General features: G+C 41.7%; 1 protein-coding gene across 1 annotated transcript in view; it reads right to left on the bottom strand.

The window, feature by feature from the left end:
• eys (EGF-like photoreceptor maintenance factor) overlaps positions 1–25,949 on the bottom strand; it is a gene marked incomplete at its 5' end in the record, with an annotated part of 444,052 nt that overhangs the window by 193,811 nt on the left and 224,292 nt on the right. Inside the window, 2 exon segments of the mRNA XM_082972800.1 lie at positions 16,402–16,613; positions 17,368–17,426. Coding sequence (XP_082828926.1) covers positions 16,402–16,613; positions 17,368–17,426 — 271 coding nt within the window.

Raw genomic sequence — 25,949 nt, 5'->3', positions numbered from 1 at the left:
GGGTATGCCTCATTAACAGTTAGCACCAGCGTCTCTCCCCAGGTCTCTCCTTTTCCACTAGCTACCTTAAATTATCAGGTTTTACTTTAGTTACCATCCTGGATATCACCCTCCAGTATAACTGGCCTTTAATGTAGTTACCATCCTGGATATCATCCTCCACTATAACTGGCCTTTAATGTAGTTACCATCCTGGATATCATCCTCCACTATAACTGGCCTTTACTGTAGTTTACCATCCTGGCTACAACATTAACAATGTCTACACTGTATTTTTGATCAATGTTATGTTATTTTTTTATTTTACCTTTATTTAACTAGGCAAGTCAGTTAAGACCAAATTCTTATTTTCAATGACGACCTACCGGGGAACAGTGTGTTAACTGCCTTGTTCAGGGGCAGAACGACAGATTTTTTACCTTGTCAGCTCAGGGATTTGATCTTGCAAACTTCCGGTTACAAGTCCAATGCTCTAACCACTAGAGTACCTGCCGTTATTTTAAATGGACAAAATAAAAAGCTTTTCTTTCAAAAACAAGGACATTTCTAAGTGACCCCAAACTTTTCAACGGTATATAAAATGTATAGGGAATCAAAAGTAGATACAGTATGCTATGTTTGTTAAAGAGCCAATCTGCGATTGACACATCCATTAGGCAGAGTGACCACTTTGTTGATGTTTGAATCCCAGCTTGCCCCTTTAAGATTGTCAACATCATGTAGAAACATTAAAATAAATTTAAAAAATTCCAGTCAGGTTGAGTACAGGATTGCACAAGCACTGTCTGTTTCCATCCATTTAGCTAATAAAACATGCCCCCACCCCCCACCCCCCAGGGAAAACATTACAAGAGGCCAGGGAGAGGTTCATGACCTTATCTCAGTCCGATGACATCTTCAATCAGTCCGTTTATTATGCTGCCTGATGAATCAACCACAGAAGAAGACTCACGTCCTGCTATTATGTTATATCGGAGACATTACGTCCATATCAATTACATCCCGCTGTCTATAGTTGGCTCATTCATTGATTTTAAGTTCCCATTCTTCCTAAGTTTTTTTTTATGAAAAGATTTGTCCTTTGCGTGTCTTACTTAACCCCTCTCAATGTAATTTACTACCTTCGTGTACAGTATATTATCAACTATGTGAACGGCTTGCTCATGCCTATTTTACATTAGTGTTTGGAAGCAGCTAAATTAAAATGATTTGGTGCTTGACAGTACACTTCATGAAGGATTACTTGTTTTTTACTGTTCAAATGTATTATGAAGTTATGAGTAATGGTAAAAATAAAAAAAAAACACCACTAAATTGCACAATTTCTGTACTACTCCTTACATGAATATCACTGTGTCGTTAGCCACCTCTGTTAGACTGAGACAAACAATATGAATATCACTGTGTCGTTAGCCACCTCTGTTAGACTGAGACAAACAATATGAATTTCACTGTGTCGTTAGCCACCTCTGTTAGACTGAGACAAACAATATGAATTTCACTGTGTCGTTAGCCACCTCTGTTAGACTGAGACAAACAATATGAATATCACTGTGTCGTTAGCCACCTCTGTCAGACTGAGACAAACAATATGAATTTCACTGTGTCGTTAGCCACCTCTGTTCGACTGAGACAAACAATATGAATTTCACTGTGTCGTTAGCCACCTCTGTTAGACTGAGACAAACAATATGAATTTCACTGTGTCGTTAGCCACCTCTGTTAGACTGAGACAAACAATATGAATTTCACTGTGTCGTTAGCCACCTCTGTCAGACTGAGACAAACAATATGAATTTCACTGTGTCGTTAGCCACCTCTGTCAGACTGAGACAAACAATATGAATTTCACTGTGTCGTTAGCCACCTCTGTCAGACTGAGACAAACAATATGAATTTCACTGTGTCGTTAGCCACCTCTGTCAGACTGAGACAAACAATATGAATTTCACTGTGTCGTTAGCCACCTCTGTCAGACTGAGACAAACAATATGAATTTCACTGTGTCGTTAGCCACCTCTGTCAGACTGAGACAAACAATATGAATTTCACTGTGTCGTTAGCCACCTCTGTTAGACTGAGACAAACAATATGAATTTCACTGTGTCGTTAGCCACCTCTGTCGGACTCAGATAAACAATATACAAAACGACTTGTCCTGAGCAGTCCGTTCGTCTGATAGAATATTTGTTCTTGTATTTCTGATGTGAAGTCCTACTGTGACGTAAATGTGGTATTTATAATCCCCTGCACAAGACGAAAACGTTGGTACCAAATGTGGAAGTAATGTGGAAGTCCGTGTATGTCTGTTTAATACTCATGAGGCAATGAAAATGTTGCATGGACAGTTAGGTAAAGTCGCACTCATTTGTAGCACAGGACATAGGCCTATCGAAATCTTATTTGATGCAGTCAGATGTATAGTGTTTATTTTCATTGATAAAATCTGCAGTAAAAACATTTTAAAGACAAGTATTTTAATAATGTAGTTGAGCCCGTGCTGTGCCAACTGAGTCTCATACAAATATGGATCAGTATTCTACCCTAACGGAAAAAACAATTGAATTTCATGTGATCTTATGTGAAGTTAATGTGATAATAGGTGACAACACGTAAAGCAACATGTGATAACATTAAACTACACATGTGAAAACGTGTGAAGTGTTCCAAAAACACATGTTGTCCCATGATTTAACAAGTAAAATTTGATGTGAAATCATGTGATTTTCTGCATGTGAAATCATGTGGTTTTTCTTTAAGGGTAGAGCTTTCTGTGGATATAAGAGTTTACTAGTCTATTCTTCATGGCCCTCTCTATCTTGACTTTTATCTGGGCATAGCAAATATAGGTGGAAAATGGCTTCAAGGTGGTCAGCTGAAGAGAATCTATATCTCAGTGATGGGCTGAGCTTTTTGTACGTGTGGTGGCTGACAACATTCCAGGGATTCTATGATCTTTCAAGAAATGTCTCACATCAGGAGCACCTCTACATGAGCCTTTAAGCTTCAATGAATTCACTACAACTACATTACAGCCACTGCTGTACTGGTTATGAACTGGATGTCAGGAAAGTGGCATTGATAAGCCAAGGTCACCAGATGATGATTCATTAATACACATAGTCAATTACAGAGCATGGAGATCTTATTAGTAGGATTAAAACCACATCCCTCACTATCTAATGAGTCATTTTAAAGGGTGATCCAGTACAATCACAGGATATAAGCTTATTTTACATCCTGACAACACGGTAGTTTAAAATGTGTATTTGATGTATAGTGTACATACACAACCATTCAGGATTTCAGCATGACCAGTCAATTGAACAAGAAACCAAATTAATTCAGGATGCACTTTGTAATTTCTTGAGGTGGAAAGACGTTTTGATTATTATTATATACAGTTGAAGTCTGAAGTTTACATACACTTAGGTTGGAGTCATTAAAACTCGTTTTTCAACCACTCCACACATTTCTTGTTAACAAACTATAGTTTTGGCAAGTCGTTCAGGACATCTGCTTTGGACATAACACAAGTAATTTTTCCAACAATTGTTTACAGACAAATTATTTCACTTATCATTCACTGTATCACAATTCCAGTGGATCAGAAGTTTACATACACTAAGTTGACTGTGCCTTTAAACAGCTTGGAAAATTCCAGAAAATGTCATGGCTTTAAAAGCTTCTGATAGGCTAATTGACATCATTTGAGTCAATTGGAGGTGTATCTGTGGATGTATTTCAAGGCCTACCTTCAAACTCAGTGCCCCCAAGCATACTTCCAAAGTTGTGGCAAAATGGCTTAAGGACAACAAAGTCAAGGTATTGGAGTGGCCATCACAAAGCCCTGACCTCAATCCTCTAGAAAATGTGTGGGCAGAACTGAAAAAGCGTGTGTGAGCAAGGAGGCCTACAAACCTGACTCCGTTACACCAGCTCTGTCAAGAGGAATGGGCCAAAATTCACCCAACTTATTGTGGAAGGCTACCTGAAACGTTTGACCCAAGTTAAACAATTTAAAAGCAATGCTACCAAATACTAATTGAAAGAAATAAAAGCTTAAATAAATAATTCTCTCTACCATTAGTCTGACATTTCACATTCTTAAAATAAAGTGGTGATCCTAACTGACCTAAGACAGGACATTTTTCACTAGGATTCAATGTCAGGAATTGTGAAAAACTGAGTTTAAATGTATTTGGCTAAGGTGTATGTAAACTTCCGACCTCAACTGTATTCACGCGCACATTAAAGCCATAAGGATAAACCACAAATCAACTGACCACCGGATTCAAGACTAAGGAGATGATTGTGGACTACAGGAAAAGGAGGACCGAGCACGCCCCCATTCTCATCGACGGGGCTGCAGTGGAGCAGGTTGAGAGCCTCAAGTTCCTTGGTGTCCACATCACCAACAAACTAACATGGTCCAAACACACCAAGACAGTCGTGAAGAGGGCACGACAAAACCTATTCCCCCTCAGGAGACTGAAAAGATTTGGCATGGGTCCTCAGATCCTCAAAATGTTCTACAGCTGCAACATAGAGAGCATCCTGACTGGTTGCATCCCTGCCTGGTACGGCAACTGCTTGGCTTTCGACCGCAAGGCACTACAGAGGGTAGTGTGTACGGCCCAGTACATCACTGGGGCTAAGCTGCTTGCCATCCAGGACCTCTACATCAGGCGGTGTCAGAGAAAGGCCCTAAAAATTGTCAGACCCCAGCCACCCCAGTCATAGACTGTTCTCTCTACTACCGCATGGCAAGCGTTACCGGAGCGCCAAGTCTAGGACCAAAAGGCTTCTCAACAGCTTTTACCCCCAAGCCATAAGACTCCTGAACAGGTATTCAAATGGCTACCCGGACTATTTGCATTATGTCCTGCCATTCCCCCCAACCCCTCTTTTATGCTGCTGCTACTCTCTGTTTTATCATCTATGCATAGTCACTTTAGCTACACATTCATGTACATATTACCTAAATTAACCTGACTAACCAGTGCCCCCGCACATTGACTCTGTACCGGTACCACCTGTATAGAGCCTCGCTACTGTTATTTTCACTGTCATTTTACAGTTTTTTTTATTTCTTTACTTATCTATTGTTTACCTAATACCTATTTTTTACTTACAAATTGCACTGTTGGTTAGGGCTTGTAAGTAAGCATTTCACTTTAAGGTCTACACCTGTTTTACTCGGCGCACGTGACAAATAAACTTTTATTTGATTCCTGTATATTAACATACAAAATAAGTTGTAAAATGCAGTTAAAAAAATTAAAATTTTTTCAAATATATTTAAATTCGATCTCAAAGCATTGCAAGACAAATCTCCAAACCACAGAGAAGCAATTGATAGTTCAGTGTTAACATGTTTCTTTTCATCTAGAAATCTGCCCTTGGCGTGTCTAAAAATATCCTAATGATCTGTGCTACACTGTCAAGCCGCCTCAGTAGTCAGTTGTAATTTCAGTTTGGGTTTCTCTTGTTGTGAGGATTTGTAGTTGCATGTGTCATGACGTTGCCCTCTGAGTACAGGGAGCACAGTTGACCCCCTCCCCCTTGCACCATCCCCCTACCTACCTCTCCCTACCCACGCCCTGTGAAGTCGGTCGTAAAATTCTAAAGGAGAATGTCCTGCCGCATGGCCCAGTTGAGACAGAGAGGGGTTTCATAGAGAGACAAAGGAAATTCTTCCAACTCACAGAATTGGGGTACCGAACGACATTCATGTTCTGGAGAAGGTATAAAAGATTGGTGAAGAATCCAGCTACGAACTGGTCCGCTTGGTACAATTTTGTGATACTCATTGGAGACAATTGTGCCATATTACCATACTAAGGTTTATATAATAGCCTCAGCTATGGGACTTGCATCTAAATGGTTGTATACAATGATTTAATAAGATTAAAGCTATTTGGAATATGTTGAGAGGCTATGTACTGATGTTAATGTGATAGAATTGTATTTCTGTTCAAAGCTTAACTCAGTCATCGGCACGCCCCCAGGGACACAGACAAGACCTGGCGTCATGAGACAGCCTTTTTCTATGTTCAAGTATAAAACTCCCACCCTGATTTACTTTCTGCAGACCAGGCCTCCACTCCATTACGAGTTGGCCAATAGGTTTGACCATACATTCCTCTACTGAACTTTAACCATACCACGTGGTTAAACTATCGATACAGAATAAGAACAAGTCTTTGATATTAAGTACTAGTCTGCAGCTAGAATTCGGTATCATTGAATGCGAAGACCGACGAAACATCCATTCTATAATGACATTAATGAATGTCGCTTTGAAAAGATCCATTCTAACCGAGAGAGAGAGAGAGAGAGAGAGAGAGAGAGAGAGAGAGAGAGAGAGAGAGAGAACTCTCCAACAGGACAAAAACTCTCCAACAAGGATCACGACGACACACTGAGCGTAAATATATATTGATTGCAATTGTTTCCGAATGAGTGAGTGTTCATGTGCAAGGGATTAACATATCAATTGTTAATATTAATGAACTCTGTGTGCCTCCTCAGCTGCCCTTTATGACCCTTTGTTTAACCTGTTAGGGCTAGGGGGCAGTATTGACACGGCTGGATAAAAAACATACCCGATTTAATCTGGTTACCACTCCTACCCAGTAACTAGAATATGCATATACTTATTACATATGGATAGAAAACACCCTAAATTTTCTAAAACTGTTTGAATGGTGTCTGTGAGTATAACAGAACTCAAATGGCAGGTCAAAACCTGAGAGATTCCTTTACAGGAAGTGGCCTGTCTGACCATTTGTTGAACTTCTTTTCCATCTCTATCATTTACTAAGGATCTCTGCTCTAACGTGACACTTCCCACGTCGTCCATAGGCGCTCAGAGCCCGGGAAAAAACAGAATGTCGTCATTCCAGCCCCAGGCTGAAACACATTATCGCCTTTCTCAAGTGGCCGATCAAGGGACACTGGCTTATGCGCGTGACCCCGACCGCCCCCGCCTTTGGGATTTTTTCCTCTGTTTGCCGAAAAGGAGATTCCCTGTCGGAATATTATCGCTTTTCTACGAGAAAAATGTCGTAAAAATTGATTTTAAACAGCGGTTGACATGCTTCGAAGTACGGTAATGGAATACTTAGAATTTTATTGTCACGAATTGCGCCATGCGCGTGACACTTCTTTACTATTTCGGATAGTGTCTGGAACGCACGAACAAAACGCCGCTATTCGGATATAACGATGGATTATTTTGGACCAAACCAACATTTGTTATTGAAGTAGCAGTCCTGGGTGTGTATTCTGACGAAGACAACAAAAGGTAATGAAACTTTTATAATAGTAAATATGATTATGGTGAGTGCTAAACTTGCCGGGTGTCTAAATAGCGAGCCCGTGATGCCTGGGCTATGTACTTAGAATATTGCAAAATGTGCTTTCACCAAAAAGCTATTTTAAAATCGGACATATCGAGTGCATAGAGGAGGTCTGTATCTATAATTCTTAAAATAATTGTTATGCTTTTTGTGAACGTTTATCGTGAGTAATTTAGTAAAATGTTAGCGAATTCCCCGGAAGTTTGCGGGGGGTATGCTAGTTCTGAACGTCACATGCTAATGTAAAAAGCTGGTTTTTGATATAAATATGAACTTGATTGAACAAAACATGCATGTATTGTATAACATAATGTCCTAGGGTTGTCATCTGATGAAGATCATCAAAGGTGAGTGCTGCATTTAGCTGTCTTCTGGGTTTTGGTGACATTATATGCTGGCTTGAAAAATGGGTGTCTGATTATTTCTGGCTTGGTACTCTGCTGACATAATCTAATGTTTTGCTTTCGTTGTAAAGCCTTTTTGAAATCGGACAGTGTGGTTAGATTAACGAGAGTCTTGTCTTTAAATGGCTGTAAAATAGTCATATGTTTGAGAAATTGAAGTAATAGGATTTTTAAGGTTTTGAAAATCGCGCCACAGGATAGCAGTGGCTGTTACGTAGGTGGGACGAATTCGTCCCGCCTAGCCTAGAGAGGTTATAAAGCTGCCATGCCGGTTTAGCCCACTAGGGCACATTAATCTACCAATTCTTTGTGACGATAATTACTGTTTGTATGCCTTCTGTGAATTACTTTGTTTAGTAAATAAATGATTTTAAGACAGTTGATGTATGGATGACTTAGTAAAGACTGGGTTCATGCAGATACAACAATTTACGACGTTTGGAATAAGACTGACGCAAGGTAAAGTATACACCATTTAAACCAGAAGATAATCGGTCAGATACTATAATATAATATATAATGTTATAATATAGGAAAGTTATATTAGGAAAATTATAACTTTGTAATCTGAATATTTTCCTTGGTGCCCTGATCTCATAGTTAATTACAGTTAAACAATTAATCAGTTTAATCGCGTAATAATAATTACAGGGAGTTAATTGATAAACATGTCTTCAAGTTAATGGTGCCCAAAGACACGACACATGTGTCTGTATGAAACCAGTTATGTGGATGTTTATGACTGTAGAGTCTCTCTATATAGTTACATATATACTGAGTGTACAAAACATTAGGAACACCTTCCTTATATTGAGTTTCACCCCTTTTGCCCTCGGAACAGCCTCAATTCGTTGGGGCATGGACTCTATAAGGTGTCTAAAGTGTTCCACAGGGATGCTGGACCATGTTGACTCCAATGCTTTCCACAGTTGTGTCAAGTTGGCTGGATGTCCTTCTTGATACACACAGGAAATTGTCAACAAAGGTTTCTGTACCAAATATTAGGTTCTGCTTTTCTAATGTATCAAATACTTATGTAATGCAATAAAATGCAAATGAATTACTTAAAAATCATACAATGTGATTTTCTGGATTTTCTGTCTCTCACAGTTGAAGTGTACCTATGACAAAAATTACAGACCTCTACATGCTTTGTAAGTAGGAAAACCTGCAAAATCGGCAGTGTATCAAATACTTGTTCTCCCCACTGTAAATATATGGAAGAGTGATGGCCGAGCGGCATAGGCAAGATGCAGTAGATGGTATAGAGTACAGTATATACATATGAGATGAGTAATGTAGGGTATGTATCATTATATAAAGTGGCATTCTTTAAAGTGACTAGTGATACATTTATTACATCCAATTCATCATTATTAAAGTGGCTAGAGATTTGAGTCGGTATGTTGGCAGCAGCCACTCAATGTTAGTTGTTAGTGATGGCTGTTTAACAGTCTGATGGCCTTGAGATAGAAGCTGTTTTTCAGTCTCTCGGTCCAGCTTTGATGCACCTGTACTGACCTCGCCTTCTGGATGATAGCGGGGTGAACAGGCAGTGGCTCGGGTGGTTGTTGTCCTTGATTATCTTTTTGGCCTTCCTGTGACACAAGGTGGTGTAGGTGTCCTGGAGGGCAGGTAGTTTGCCCCCGGTGATACATTGTGCAGACCTCACTACCCTCTGGAGAGCCTTACGGTTGTGGGTGGAGCAGTTGCTGTACCAGGCGGTGATACAGCCCGACAGGATGCTCTCGATTGTGCAGCTGTAAAGGTTTGTGAGTGTTTTTAGTGATAAGCCAAATTTCTTCAGCCTCTTTAGGTTGAAGAGGCACTGCTGCGCCTTCTTCACCACGCTGTCTGTGTGGGTGGACCATTTCAGTTTGTCCGTGATGTGTACACCGAGGAACTTAAAACTTTCCACCTTCTCCACTACTGTCCCGTCGATGTGGATAGGGGGGTGCTCCCTCTGCTTTTCCCTGAAGTCCACGATCATCTCCTTTGTTTTGTTGACGTTGAGTGAGAGGTTATTTTCCTGACACCACACTCCGAGGGCCCTCACCTCCTCCATGTAGGCCATCTTGGTAATCAAACCTACCACTGTAGTGTTGTCTGCAAACTTGATGATTGAGTTGGAGGCATGCATGGCCACGCAGTCATGGGTGAACAGGGAGTACAGGAGAGGGCTGAGAACGTACCCTTGTGGGGCACAAGTGTTGAGGATCAGCGGGGTGGAGATCTTGTTTCCTACCCTCACCACCTGGGGGCGGCCCGTCAGAAAGTCCAGGACCCAGTTGCACAGGGCGGGGTCGAGACCCTGGGTCTCGAGATTAATGACAAGTTTGGAGGGAACTATGGTGTTAAATGCTGAGCTGTAGTCGATAAACAGCATTCTTACATAGGTATTCCTGTTGTCCAGGTGGGTTAGGGCAGTGTGCAGTGTGATTGCGATTGTTGATATGATGATATGATCCTTGACTTGTCTCTCAAAGCACTTCAAGGTGACGGAAGTGAGTGCTATGGGGCGATAGTCGTTTAGCTCAGTTACCTTAGCTTTCTTCTGAACAGGAACAATGGTGGCCCTCTTGAAGCATGTGGGCACAGCAGACTGAGATAGGGATTCATTGAATATGTCTGTAAACACACCAGCCAGCTGGTCTGCGCATGCTCTGAGGACACGGCTAGGGATGCCATCTGGGCCGGCAGCCTTGCGAGGGTTAACACGTTTAAATGTTTTACTCACGTTGGCTGCGGTGAAGGAGAGCCTGCAAGTTTTGGTGGCGGGCCGTGTCTGTGCCACCGTATTGTTCTCAAAGCGAGCAAAGAAGTTGTTTAGTTTGTCTGGGAGCAAGACATCAGTGTCCGCGATGGGGATGGTTTTCTTTTTGTGGTCCAGGATTGACTGTAGACCCATACCTCCCGTGTCTGACGCTTAGCTTGTTTGATTGCCTTGCGGAGGGAATAGCAATACACTGTTTGTATTCGGGCATGTTTCCGGTCGCCTTGCCATGATTAAAAGCAGTGGTTCACGCTTTCAGTTTTGCGCGAATGCTGCCATCGATCCACGGTTTCTGGTTGGGGAAGGTTTAATAGTCGTCGTGGGTACAACATCACCGATGCACTTGCTAATAAACTCGCTCACCGAATTAGCGTATACATCAATGTTGTTGTCTGACGCTATCCGGAACATATCCCAGTCAAGTGATCGAAGCAATCTTGAAGCGTGGAATCAGATTGGTCGGACCAGCTTTGAACAGACCTGAGCACAGGCGTTTCCTGTTTTAGTTTCTGTCTATAGGCTGGAAGCAACAAAATGGAGTCGTGGTCAGATTTGCTGAAAGGAGGGCAAGGGAGGGCTTTGTTTGCGTCGCGGAAGTTAGAGTAACAATGATCCAGAATTTTTGGATTAGCCTTGTTAAAATCCCCAGCTACAATAAATGCAGCCTCAGGATATGTGGTTTCCAGTTTACATAGAGTCCAATAACGTTCAGGGCCGTCGAGGTATCTGCTTGGGGGGATATATGTCTGTGATTATAGTGGAAGAGAATTCTCTTGTTAGATAATGCAGTCGGCATTTGATTGTAAGGAATTCTAGGTCAGGTGAACAAAAGGACTTGAGTTCCTGTATGTTGTTATGATCACACCACGACTCGTTAATCATAAGGCATACACCCCCGCCCTTCTTCTTACCAGAGATATGTTTGTTTCTGTCGGCGGGATGCGTGAAGAAACCAGTTGGCTGTACCGACTCTGATAACGTATCGACTCTGATAAGTGAGCCATGTTTCCTGCTCAGTCTACGTTATGGAAAGAGCAGGTGTTCATAATGTTACTGTAATGAACATAATGGGAGACAGAGCTGGTTTCAAGCGCAGGGCGCAGCAGGTGTTGATTTGTAAAGGACCACAGGAGGAAGCAGGTAGCTGGGTCCGGGGGCAGGCAGAAGGTCATACACAGGGGGTCCAAAAAGGCAACAGTACAGGCAGGGAAAAGGCTACTAACATTGCCCGGAGATCAGGCAATAGGTTGATAATAGAAAATCCGATAGGCTAAAGTACAAGCAGGGAATTGGCAAAATGTGTCGTTAGTGAGGCAGGCCAAAACTATCATACAAACGCTTTATAGATGGTCAGCTATTCCGAGACAGCTCCATAACACAATGGCTGTACTAAATTCTACAGGGACTTCAGGTTACGAAAAAAAAAGAAGGTATGGGAACTGTAAAAATATCTGAACATTATAAAGTTTATATGAACACAAACATACTCAATTACATGCTTGCTTACACATACAGACTTATACATAAGAACACACACCTGATCTCGCTCTCTTCTCTCACTCTCTTCTCTTCTCTCTCTCTTTTGTCAAGAACTGTTTTATAATTGAATGTGTTTATTGTTTGTCTATCTTTTTTATGCATTTGTGAACAAGTTTATATATGTTTACAACAAGCAAGGGGAAGATATCAGAATAGGAGCATTGGGGAATAATAACATATTGTACGGCTTACATTTGTACTGTAGTGAAGCCGTCTCTAGAGTAATGCAAGGTCTCTTTCATGATCATGTGAAACGTCAATTGCTATGGAAATGTTGGGATGTGTTTTTCAATTATGTTAAAGGTAATTATGATGCAACTATGATGGTGATACGATATGGATTACAATTATCATCATGAATATTAATTAAGTCTATATGCACTACATGTTACACACGTAGACACTTTTTTCAAAGTATCTCTCTTTTTCAAACAAGCATCGCAGAACTGGCTACAATTTCAATTTCATCCTCCTGAAAAAATAGAACAAATATTACAACAAATATTATGGCTGAACTCAAATGTGCTGGTTGATAAAATACCTGTATTTAATGGAAAGATGTTTGAAAAGGGTATTTTGTTCTTAAATTATATTGTAAATTGGAATGGTAGAGTTATGTCCTTCATGGAATTGTACGGGTATGTCTGCTCAATCCAAAAGTACAACCAATTGATTACAGCATTACCCCAAAAAATGGAGGAGGCAGGTGGCAATGGGAGGAGGTAGGGAACTGTCACGCCCTGACCATAGACAGCCTTTTTATTCTCTATTTTGGTTAGGTCGGGGTGTGACTAGGGTGGGTTATCAAGGTTGTTTTATTTCTATGTTGGCCTGGTATGGTTCCCAATCAGAGGCAGCTGTTTATCGTTGTCTCTGATTGGGGATCATATTTAGGCAGCCAATTCCCCACTGTGTTTTGTGGGATCTTGTTAATGTGTAGTTGCCTGTGAGCACTTCATTAACTTCACGTTTCGTTCATTCTTTATTGTTTTTGTGCGGTTCACTTCAAATAAAATGTCGAACTGATTTCACGCTGCGCTTTGGTCTGAATGTTCTTACGATGATCGTGACAGGAACTGGTCTGTCTGCCCAATATAAAGGATCAAAACTGGCGGAAGAATAATAATAGCATAAATAGGAAAGTATACCAGTTTCATTTGAGGACCAGGATGTTGACAACTGTGCCATACAGATTGCAAAATAGTTGGGACGAGATTTTTGATGTACTGATTCCATGGTACAGGGTGTATGAGTTGATATATAAATCAATGCAAGATTCAAGACTTTGTGCTGTTCAGCTAAAATTATTATATAGAATTCTTGCCACCAATAAAATGTTGAATATTTGGGGCATAAAGTCATCGAAGCTCTGCAGATTTTGTTGTGAGGATACAGAATCAATACACCATTTATTTTGGTATTGCCCTCAGATAGCCTGTTTCTGGTCTCAGGTTCAGGAATGGCTGAAAATGCATAGCATTGATCTAAAATTGACCCTAGAAATAGTACTGTTAGGAGATCTGGAGAGACCGTGTCAGTCAATTACTAATATACTAATACTCCAAGTAAAAGTATGTATCTTCAACTCGCAATCTGTGGATTCTATTCGATTAGATAGATTGAAATTGTACGTTATACATCACAGCATAGTTGAAAGATATGTGTTGCATAGAAACCCAAAGTGGGTGGCCAGCAGAGATAGATGGGATGGGCTGAGGGAAGCTGAGGGTTGGGATGTGGAATTGGAGACAAGTGGGAGTGGAGTTGCTGTGTGGGAGACAGAATGATGGTCAAAGATAAACGTTTTTTTTTTAAGTCAAAATAAAACATAATAAAAGTACATTTGAATGACACTAAGTGGCAGTGTTTTTACAGCTAATGCCGGTTTGCCTGAGGCTGATGCCGTGCAGGTGTGTGTACACATGCATATGCACACACTCTCATTCAAATAAACACATACAAGAAAACACACAAACATGTAATAGTGCCAGACATGCACACAAACATATAAAGTAGACATTGCTGTTATGATTTCAGTTGTCCTTGATGTCCTTTGTTTTAAATGTATTATTTATTTTTCTTTGTTGTTTGCTGTTTTCTTCTGTCTTTTCCTTTTTTCTCTTTAGTTCATTATCTTGGTTGTTGGTGCATTGGGGGGGTTCTTGGGGGTGGGGATTGGAATTAATTGTATTTTTTATTTTTCTTCTGGGGGGGACTGTGGGAGGGGTCTCGAATGGTTGAGGGACAGCTATTGGGGAACTGTGGGGGGATCTTGGAGGGTTCGGGTTCATGTTTTTTGGTCTGGTGTAGATCTGTCAACGTGCCCTTGAGCAGGGCATTGACCCTGGATGCTTCTGTGTGTCACTCTGAATGGGAGTCTGTTGGATGACTGGTATGATGTAGTTGTTGAGTGGCTTCACTGCAAGTATATTGTATGTTTCGGATATTCAATAAATAAAAACATTTCAAAAACTATCATACACAGGAGGATCAAATTACAGGGAAAACAGAAATCCGAATAGAAGTGTGTCAAAAAACAAACAATACCTCACAATGATGGGGTGCAAAGAACTGAACAAAATAGTGTGTGATAATGACATACAGGTGTGTGAACAGGTGATCAGAATTCAGGTGATTGGGTGAGTGAATTCAGGTGATTGGAGAGTGAGCTGCGTTCAGGGGATCTATGTGTTTGAGAGTGTGAGTTGGAAGCAGACGTTGCAGTTACACCACATTGTTTTGTTGTTGTTGTTCATCAAGGCACCACAAATGCTAAAAGGCAAACCTTTTCCAAGCCTTTGTACTAACTGTAGTAAAAGGACCATGGCAAAGCAAATTAATATGTTTATAAAAACTATATCAGTGATTAAGTTTCAAGTTGTATTAGTCTGACTAAATGCTAACTTGCAGGTTCCTTCAGGACAATGCAACAACAATAAGAAATAATACAAGACAAGAATACCAACATAAAGTATGTGTGTGTGTGTGGTCTTACTTTACTAGTTTTAGGGTTAGGGGTTAGGTTTAGTATTAGGGTTTGGGGTTAGGTTTAGTTTTAGGGTTATGTTTAGTTTTAGGGTTTGGGGTTATGGTTTAGTTTCAGGGTTTGGAGTTATGGTTTAGTTTCAGGGTTTGGGTTTAGGTTTAGTATTAGGATTTGGGTTTAGGTTTAGTATTAGGATTTGGGGTTATGGTTTAGTATTAGGGTTTGAGGTTAAGGTTTAGTTTCAGGGTTAAGGTTTAGTATTAGGGTTTGGGGTTAGGTTTAGTTTTAGGGTTTGGGGTTAGGTTTAGTTTTAGGGTTTGGGGTTATGGTTTAGTTTTAGGGTTTGGAGTTATGGTTTAGTTTCAGGGTTTGGGTTTAGGTTTAGTATTAGGATTTTGGTTTAGGTTTAGTATTAGGGTTTAGGTTTAGTATTAGGATTTGGGGTTATGGTTTAGTATTAGGGTTTGGGGTTAAGGTTTAGTTTTAGAGTTTGGGATTATGGTTTAGTTTCAGCGTTTGGGGTTAGGTTTAGTATTTGGGTTAGGGGTTAGGTTTAGTTTTAGGGTTTGGGGTTAGGTTTAGTTTTAGGGTTTGGGGTTAAAGTTATGTTTCAGAGTTTGGGATTAGGTTTAGTATTGGGGTTTCGGGTTAGGTTTGGTTTTGGGGTTAGGTTTAGTATTAGGGCTTGGGGTTAGGTTTAGAATTAGGGTTTGGGGTTAGGTTTAGTTTTAGGGTTTGGGGTTAAGGTTTAGTATTAGGGTTTGGGGTTGGGGGTTAGGTTTAGTTGTAGGGTTTGGGGTTAGGTTTAGTTGTAGGGTTTGGGGTTAGGTTAAGTTTTAGAGTTTGGGGTTATAGTTTAGTTTCAGGGTTTGGGGTTAGGTTTAGGTTTAGTATTAGGGTTAGGGGTTAGGTTTAGTTTTAGGGTTTGGGTAAAGGAATATAGAATTTTGAATGGGAATACATTTTTTGGTCTCCACTTGGAAAGTAAAACCAACGTGTGTGTGTGTGTGTGTGTGTGTGTGTGTGTGTGTGTGTGTGTGTGTGTGTGTGTGTGTGTGTGTGTGTGTGTGTGTCTGAATGATGGTATGTGTGCTAAGGTGTGGAGAGTCAGTGCAGGTTGTCAGTCCAGTTCAAGTGTTCAGCAGTCTGATGGCTTGTAGGTAGAAAATGTCTCTGATCCTGTTGGTATCAGACCTCATGCTCCGATACTGTCTGCCTGACGGTAAGGGAGAGAACAGTTTGTGGCTGGAGTGTGTTGGGTCCTTGTTGATGCTGCAGGACTTCCTCACCAAGTAGATGTCCTAGATGGGTGGAAGCACGGTCCCAGTGATGTACTGGGCTGTCTTCCCCACCCGCCGGAGGGCCACGGTCCCAGTGATGTACTGGGCCATCTTCACCACCCGCCGGAGGGTCACGGTCCCAGTGATGTACTGGGCCGTCTTCACCACCCGCCGAAGGGCCACGGTCCCAGTGATGTACTGGGCCGTCTTCACCACCCGCCGAAGGGCCACGGTCCCAGTGATGTACTGGGCCGTCTTCACCACCCGCTGAAGGGCCACGGTCCCAGTGATTTACTGGGCCATCTTCACCACCCGCTGGATGGCCTTGCGGTCGTAGATGGAGCAATTTCCAAACCAGGCCATGATGCAACCGTTCAAAACACTCTCGATGGTGCAGCGGTAGTATTTGGAGAGGGCCAAGGGTGGCAAGCCGAATTTCTACAGCCGCCTTAGTAAAGACGCTGTTGCACCCTCTTGACAAGAGTGGTGGTGGTGTTGGTCCAAGTCAGGACTACAACCATGGTGTCGTCAGCAAACTTGATGATGGAGTTGGTGTCGTGCAAAGGCACACAGTCGTGGGTGAACAGGGAGTACAACAGAGGGCTGAGGAAACACCCCTGGGGTGGCCTCTGTGTTAAGAGTCAGTGTAGAAGAGGTGTTGTTGCCAATCCTCACAGCCGGTGGTCTGCCCGTCAGGATATCCAGGATCCAGTTGCAGAGGGTGGTGTCCAGACCCAGGGCTCTGAGCTTGGTGTCGAGCCTGGAAGGAAAAATAGTGTTGAGTGCTGAACTGTAGTCAACAGCATTCTCACATAGGTGTTCCTGTTGTCCAGATGTGTTAGAGCTGTTTGAATAGCGATGGAAATGGCATCTTCCGTGGATCTGTTGGAGCGGTAGGCAAATTGGAGTGGGTCCAGTGTGCCTGGCATGCTGGCTTTGATGTGGGCCATGACCAACCTCTCGAAGCACTTTTTGACGACCGTGTTGAGTGCAACGGGCGATAGTCATTTCTGCATTTCACTTTATTTTTCCTGGGCACAGGGATGATGGTGGTCTCCTTGAAGCGGGGGGGACTACAGCCTGGGATAGGGAGATGTTGAAGATGTCTGAGAAGACGCCTGCCAGCACAAACTCTGAGGACACGGCCAGGGATGCCATCTGGGCCTGCTGCTTTGTGAGTATTCACTCTTTTGAGAGTTTCCTCACGACTCGCTTTCCCTCTCCTTCTCTCTCTCTCTCATTACCAGAGAATCATCTCTCTCTCTGTAAAGCATGTACATACAGTCTAATATGACATTACCAGAGAATTAACCTGTTAGGGCTAGGGGGCAGTATTGACACAGCCGGATAAAAAACGTACCCGATTTAATCTGGTTACTACTCCTGCCCAGTAACTAGAATATGCATATAATTATTGGCTTTGGATAGAAAACACCCTAAAGTTTCTAAAACTGTTTGAATGGTGTCTGTGAGTATAACAGAACTCAAATGGCAGGCCAACACCTGAGAAGATTCCATGCAGGAAGTGGCCTGTCTGACAAGGTGTGTTTTATCTTGTCTCTTTTTATTGAAGACTGAGGATCTTTGCAATAACGTGACACTTCCTACGGCTCCCATAGGCTCTCAGAGCCCGGGAAAAAGCTGAAGGATATCGAGGCAGGCTCTGGCTGAAACACTTTATCGCTTTTGGCAAGTGGCCGCTCAGAGTACTATGGGCTTAGGCGCGTGCCCGAGTCGACCGAATGCTTCCTTTTCTTTTGTCCGTTTACCTAAACGCAGATTCCCGGTCGGAATATTATCGCTTTTTTATGAGAAAAATGGCATAAAAATTGATTTTAAACAGTGGTTGACATGCTTCGAAGTACGGTAATGGAATATTTAGAAATCTTTTGTCACGAATTGCGCCATGCTCGTAACCCTTATTTACCCTTTCGGATAGTGTCTTGAACGCACGAACAAAACGCCGCTGTTTGGATATAACGATGGATTATTTTGGACCAAACCAACATTTGTTATTGAAGTAGAAGTCCTGGGAGTGCATTCTGACAAAGACAGCAAAGGTAATAACATTTTCTTATAGTAAATCTGACTTTGATGAGTGCTAAACTTGCTGGGTGTCTAAATAGCTAGCCCTGTGATGCCGGGCTATCTACTGAGAATATTGCAAAATGTGCTTTCACCGAAAAGCTATTTTAAAATCGGACATATCGAGTGCATAGAGGAGTTCTGTATCTATAATTCTTAAAATAATTGTTATGCTTTTTGTGAACGTTTATCGTGAGTAATTTAGTAAATTCACCGGCAGTGTTCGGTCGGAATGCTAGTCACATGCTAGTCACATGCTAATGTAAAAAGCTGGTTTTTGATATAAATATGAACTTGATTGAACAAAACATGCATGTATTGTATAACAGAATGTCCTAGGGTTGTCATCTGATGAAGATCATCAAAGGTTAGTGCTACATTTAGCTGTGGTTTGGGTTTATGTGACATTATATGCTAGCTTGAAAAATGGGTGTCTGATTATTTCTGGCTGGGTACTCTGCTGACATAATCTAATGTTTTGCTTTCGTTGTAAAGCCTTTTTGAAATCGGACAGTGTGGTTAGATTAACGAGAGTCTTATCTTTAAAATGGTGTAAAATAGTCATATGTTTGAAAAATTGAAGGTTTTGCATTTCTAAGGTAATTGAATAACGCGCCACGGGATTACACTGGCTGTTGAGTAGGTGGGACGCAAGCGTCCCACCTAGCCCATAGAGGTTAACAACAACATTAGAGAGTTATTGTTCCAAGTGTTCAAAGTAACTGAAGTAGAGCATTGTGTGTTTGAGTGTGCGTGTGTGTGTGCATCAAATCAAACTGTATTTGTCACATGCGCCGAATACAACAAGTGTAGACCTTACCGTGAAATGCTTACTTACAAGCCCTTTAACCAACAGTGCAGTTTAAGAAGAGTTAAGAAAAGTTACGAAAATATTTACCAATTAATAAATATGCATTTGTGTGTATGTGTGTGTGTGTGTGTGTGTGCATGCACGTGTGCGTTTGTGTATGTGCTTGCAAATGTATGCATTTTTGTGTGTGTGTGTGTGTGTGTGTGTGTGTGTTTGCGTGTGTGTCTGTTTGCTAGTTACATAAACACAGAGAACATGAACCAACTGCTGGGATGACAAATAGAGAGAGGGATATTTGTATGCAGCCAGGCCCCACCTCATGAATATTCATGAACTGCCGATGACACATACACGACTCCTTGACTTGCGAGTAAGGTTACGCAACAGCCAACAGACTATATAAAATGGTCAAAAACATACCCAATTAGGAGAACTGTCCAAACAACTAATTAAAACAAACTCATTTAGTTAACCCTGAACAGGAACAACCTGATGCCATTTACAGAACAATAAGCAACTAAGCTGTCGAGGGGAAAAAATAATGGGTCGTCCGATTGTCCTCACACAGGGAAACACACAACCCATAGATAACCAAGACAAAGGAACATTTTACATTCAAGTCATTTAGCAGCCTCTCTTATCCAGAGCGACTGCATACTTTTTCCATACTTGTCCAACACGGGGATTGAACCCACAACCTTGGCATTGCAAGCACCATGCTCTACCAACTGAGCCACACGGGACCAGCCAGTTGGTAGAGCTGCAACCAAGGAACCAAGGAAGTGTGTTCCATGAATCACCTGTCTCTCTCTTTGACTGAAGTCTGAAGGGTTTTATACAGCTGCTATTACATCAGTACCTCCAGGATTGTGCGATTCTGTAATCACATTTTTTTTTACAAAATCAACAATTCTCTTCATATTACGAAAGCCTTTGCAAAATTGACCAATCACCACACGAGTACCACATAAAACAGTCAAATCACTGCACTTGAAAAATTGGGATCGCAATTTTAACCAATTACCACACTTTTACCCCATAAAATGGTTCAATCAAGCCACACGCAACAAACGTTTTTCCCCGCCAGCGCATTGTCATGACAACTTGGACCAAAATCATGGATGGAGAAACAGAGCACAATAAACAGAGTAGGTTAGCTCTCCCTGTTACTGTAAATTGGTTCATAGAACACAGCTTACAGTATGTCATTTCATCCCTGTTACTGTAAACCAGTTCATAGAACACAGCTTACAGTATGTCATTTCATCCCTGTTACTGTAAACCAGTTCATAGAACACAGCTTACAGTATGTCATTTCATCCCTGTTACTGTAAACCAGTTCATAGAACACAGCTTACAGTATGTCATTTCATCCCTGTTACTGTAAACCCGTTCATAGAACACAGTTTACAGTATGTAATTTCATCCCTGTTACTGTAAAGCAGTCCATAGGACACAGCTTACAGTATGTAATTTCATCCCTGTTACTGTAAACCAGTTCATAGGACACAGTTTACAGTATGTCATTTCATCCCTGTTAAACGTGGCAGACATTGATAACAGGTCTGGGCTGTGACGATCATTATTGAGGTTTATCTGCTGTAAGCTTTCCTTCTCCTCCAAGAGTGGTGTGCGGATTTTAAGGTGCCCATCATCTTCCACTATACTGAGTTCAACACTATCTATCTCACATACTGTAGAGACCATAAAGAAAGCCATTGGCTGCATCCCAATGAAATTGTTGCCAGCAGAGCTGGCTAGGCTGTTTTCATGTTATCCAATCATCGGCCAGAGCGTCAAGTGTGCGCTCCGAGAGTGAAACGAGATGGGTGGGGCTAAAGCTTTAGAGGGAGTGAACGATGCTGAATGGGTGTAGACAAAGAAGAGCTCTTCACTAGATACCAAAACATTCAAAGGCCATTTTCTCAAAAGTGAGTTTACAAGTTGATCAACTTTAAAAGCAGAATTACTTTCCCATTGTTCCTCAAATGTAATGTATGATAAACCATTTTGTAGCTCTGAGTCTCTACTTTTATCCAATGTAAAAAACACCATTTCAAATGTTGCTACATAAGACCGAATCCAGGTGGTGGGTGACATATCGTGCACTACTCCTTATAATAACCGGGTTATTTACAATATTCCATATATGGGGCGTTCCACGAAATTAGTTCATTTTAAGTAGAAATTGTTTACAAATATTGAATTTAAAAGCCTGTTATATTACATGAAGTGCCATTTAATATAGATCACATGGAGAATTCAATACATCAGATTTTTAATATGAATAAAGACTTGTTAGTGACCAAATTCAGCATTTTCTGTGTATCCTTCGTGACTTCTAGGAAGATTTTAACCCACTTAACCCCAACATTTCTCCAAGTTTCACCATCATTGTAAAGTCCTAGTTATGTTGTTGCTTTGACAGTCATTTCTGAAGATGGTTATTTATTTATTGTTATTAGTGATCCCTCATTTTAAGGTCAACCCTGTTACCTGAACTGAACTCTTGTTTTAATACAGTGAAAATATTCCTTTTTAAATATATTTTATAAAAGCAGGTGAGCTGATTCAACTGTTTGCCATTTTCTGGTGTTTTGTGGTGGAAAACTGAGTAGGTTGATCATAACACGTCAACCATGTTACCCACAGATAGACAGGCCAGAAATGGGCTCCAGAGTGGCGCAGTGGTCTAAGACACTGCATCTCAGTGCAAGAGATGTCACTGCAGTACCTGGTTCCTGGCTGAGTCCCATAGGGCGGCGCACAACTGGCCCAGCGTTGTCTGAGTTTTGCTGGGTTATGCCATCATTGTAAATAAGAAGTTGTTCTTAACTGACTTACCTAGTTAAATAAAAAAATGTAATGTTTGAACAATTTACTTAATTTTTTCTGAAGCTTGAATTCAATTGCCCTTCTCTGTTGCACACAACAAGCTTCCATTTCAAGGGGATTTATGGCTGATTTAATATGAACTCGTCAACCCTGTTACGGTAAACCATTGTACAGTATGAGAACAAGTGAATGACGTTTCCACATCAAGCTGACATCTTCCTCTGTGTTTTTTATTAAGTTGAACTTGTGCTCTTTATGACAGAATTGTCATCAAGTTTTACTAGTCAAAAGGCACCTAATTGGTCCATATAGTACACTTTGTAGAGGATAGGGTATGATTTGGGAGGCAGCCATAGAGTCCCTTTAGACAACTCTGTTCTGTCTTTGCTATACAGGATCCTCATTGATCCTCATCCTGCAACGCTACAGTACATCAGGTTTGTATACACTATTGTCCAGGGACAGAAAGTACAGTCGACCTTGAACAGGCAGGAGATTAAACTATTGTTAACTTTCCTTGCTTCCAATGTCTCATATATGGTGATAAGAGAATACGTTATAATTATTTTCCTCAATGTTTCAAATCCACATAAAACGGAGTATACACTATATATACAAAAGTATGTGACACCCCTTCAAATTAGTGGATTCGGCTATTTCAGCCACACCCGTTGCTGACAGGTGTATAAAATTGTGCACACCGCCATGCAATCTCCATAGACAAACATTAACAGTAGAATGGCCTTACTGAAGAGCTCAGTTACTTTCAACATGGCATCATCATTGGATGCCACCTTTCCAACAAGTCAGTTTGTCAAAATTTTGCCCTGCTATAGCTGCTCCAGTCAATTGTAAGTGCTCTTTTTTGTGAAGTGGAAATGTCTAGGAGCAACAACAGCTCAGCCGCAAAGTGGTAGGCCACATAAGCTCACAGAATGGGACCGGCAAATGCTGAAGCGCGTGGCGGGTAAAAAATGGTCTGTCCTTGGTTGCAACACTCACTACCGAGTTCCAAACTGCCTCTGGAAGCATGTCAGCACAAGAACTGTTCGTTGGGAGCTTCATGAAATGGGTTTCCATGGCCGAGCAGCCGCTCACAAGCCTAAGATCACCATGTGCAATGCCAAGCGTCGGCTGGAGTGGTGTATAGCTCGCCACCATTGGACTCTGGAGCAGTGGAAACGCGTTCTCTGGTGTGATGATTCACGCTTCACCATCTGGCAGTCCGACAAAATGAATCTGTGTTTGGCGGATTGCAGGAGAATGCTACCTGCCCGAATGCATAGTGCCAACTGTAAAGTTTGGTGGAGGAGGAATAATGGTCTGGGGCTGGTTTTCATGGTTCGGGCCAGGCCCCTTAGTTCCAGTGAAGGGAAATCTTAACGCGACAGCATACAATGACATTCTAGACGATTCTGTGCTTCCAACTTTGAGGCAACAATTTGGGAAAGGCCCTTTTCTGTTTCAGCTTGACAATGCCCTCGTGCACAAAGCGAGGTCCATACAGAAATGGTTTGTCAAGATAGTTGTGGAAGAACTTGACTGGTCTGCACAGAGCCCTGACCTTAACCCCATCGACCACCATTGAGATTTATTGTAATGCCGACTGTGAGCCAGGCCTAATCGTCCAACATCAGTGCCCGACCTCACTAATGCTCGTGGCTGAACGGAAGCAAGTCCACGCAGCAATGTTCCAACATCTAGTGGAAAGCCTTCCCAGAAGAGTGGAGGCTGTTATTACAGCAAAGGGGGCACCAACTTCATATTAATGACCATGATTTTGGAATGAAATGTTCGACGAGCAGGTATCCATATACTGTTGGTCATGTAGTGTATGTGTGATATGAACGTTTTATTTCCTCACTGTTTAAAATTCACATGCCTGCTTCCAATGTATGACATGGAGGTATACGAGACAAATAAAAGTGTCAATTTTTCTTCTTCTATTTGGTAAATGTTTGATAGAACTGAGTAGACCTATGTGGTTAACTGGTCGGTAGCTGAGTATTCTAAGGTTCCATTCGGAGGTGCCAAGGAGTGCTGTAGACTGCAGAAGGACTCTGAGTCTATTTGCAGCAGCACCAAGGGCACTGGGGCTGTTTAGATAGTGACCTAGTTTAGATATATTCATGAGTTTCTCAAACCTCTAACACAACTTATTTATTTCGATTCTATCTCGGTGAGGAAGCGCATTACTGTCTAATATCATCATACTTGTAATATGGAGTTGAGTTTGTTTGGCATATTATTTTTTGCTGTTGTCAGTATTACATTTTTAATGAATTGATTTGCAGAACAAGTTGGCCTATTAGCTTATTTGTGCTTTCTTTCTTTTTGATTAAATCTGAGGGTGCTACATGTGCTCGTGTTAGGACATTATGACACTGATGTTACGGTATTATGACACTGGTGTTATGGTATTATGACACTGGTGTTAGGACATTATGACACTGGTGTTATGGTATTATGACACTGGTGTTAGGACATTATGACACTGGTGTTATGGTATTATGACACTGGTGTTAGGACATTATGACACTGGTGTTATGGTATTATGACACTGGTGTTATGGTATTATGACACTGGTGTTATGGTATTATGACACTGGTGTTATGGTATTATGACACTGGTGTTATGGTATTATGACACTGGTGTTATGGTATTATGACACTGGTGTTATGGTATTATGACACTGGTGTTATGGTATTATGACACTGGTGTTATGGTATTATGACACTGGTGTTATGGTATTATGACACTGGTGTTATGACATTATGACATTGGTGTTATGGTATTATGACACTGGAGTTATGACCTTCTGAGACTGGTGTTATAACACTGGTGTTACAACATTTTGACACTGGTGTTACGACATTTTGACACTGGTGCTACGACATTTTGACACTGGTGCTACGAAATTTTGACACTGGTGCTACGACATTTTGACACTGGTGTTATGACATAACACTGGTGTTATGACATTGGCGTAATAAAATAACCCATTTTGGACAAAGCTGTGCTGACCCAACTGGTATTTATAGGACTGCGATCTTATGGTTGACCTACTGTTAAGATATGGCGAGTTAGTTTAGTGTTAGCAACACACTCTACCAGGATACACTTCCACACTCCATCCCCCAGGTGGCAGCACCAACCAAGTCAAAGGCTGTGCTCTGGCCAGGAGGCCTTGATAAGCACGTCCCAGCTGGCAAGAGGTGAAGCTGCTGGTTTTATTTGGTGACCATGAGGCCACGAGGTTGAGTTTTGAATCTTTAGTTCAGGCATGCCTCTTTTGTTTCCTTTTGTGTACATGTTTATTTTGGTCATCTTTTGAACAAATAAACTAATCTGCTTGGAATGTCCGATCAAGAGGTCATGACAGAGTTGACCCTGGTCCAAGGTAAGGTTTCTGTCCCCTGGGTACATGCACACCATAACAGAGTTGACCCTGGACCAGAGTGAGGTTGCTGTCACCTGGGTACATGCACACCATAACAGAGTTGACCCTGGACCAGAGTGAGGTTGCTGTCACCTGGGTACATGCACACCATAACAGAGTTGACCCTGGACCAGAGTGAGGTTGCTGTCACCTGGGTACATGCACACCATAACAGAGTTGACCCTGGACCAGAGTGAGGTTGCTGTCCCCTGGGTACATGCACACCATAACAGAGTTGACCCTGGACCAGGGTAAGGTTGCTGTCCCATGGGTACATGCACACCATAACAGAGTTGACCCTGGACCAGGGTAAGGTTGCTGTCCCATGGGTACATGCACACCATAACAGAGTTGACCCTGGACCAGGGTAAGGTTGCTGTCCCATGGGTACATGCACACCATAACAGAGTTGACCCTGGTCCAAGGTAAGGTT

Source organism: Salmo salar, chromosome 01 (assembly GCF_965601325.2).
Source record: "Salmo salar chromosome 01, fSalSal1, whole genome shotgun sequence".
In the NCBI taxonomy this organism is placed as follows: Eukaryota; Metazoa; Chordata; class Actinopteri; order Salmoniformes; family Salmonidae; genus Salmo; species Salmo salar.
This window is presented reverse-complemented; position numbering and strand designations above follow the sequence as displayed.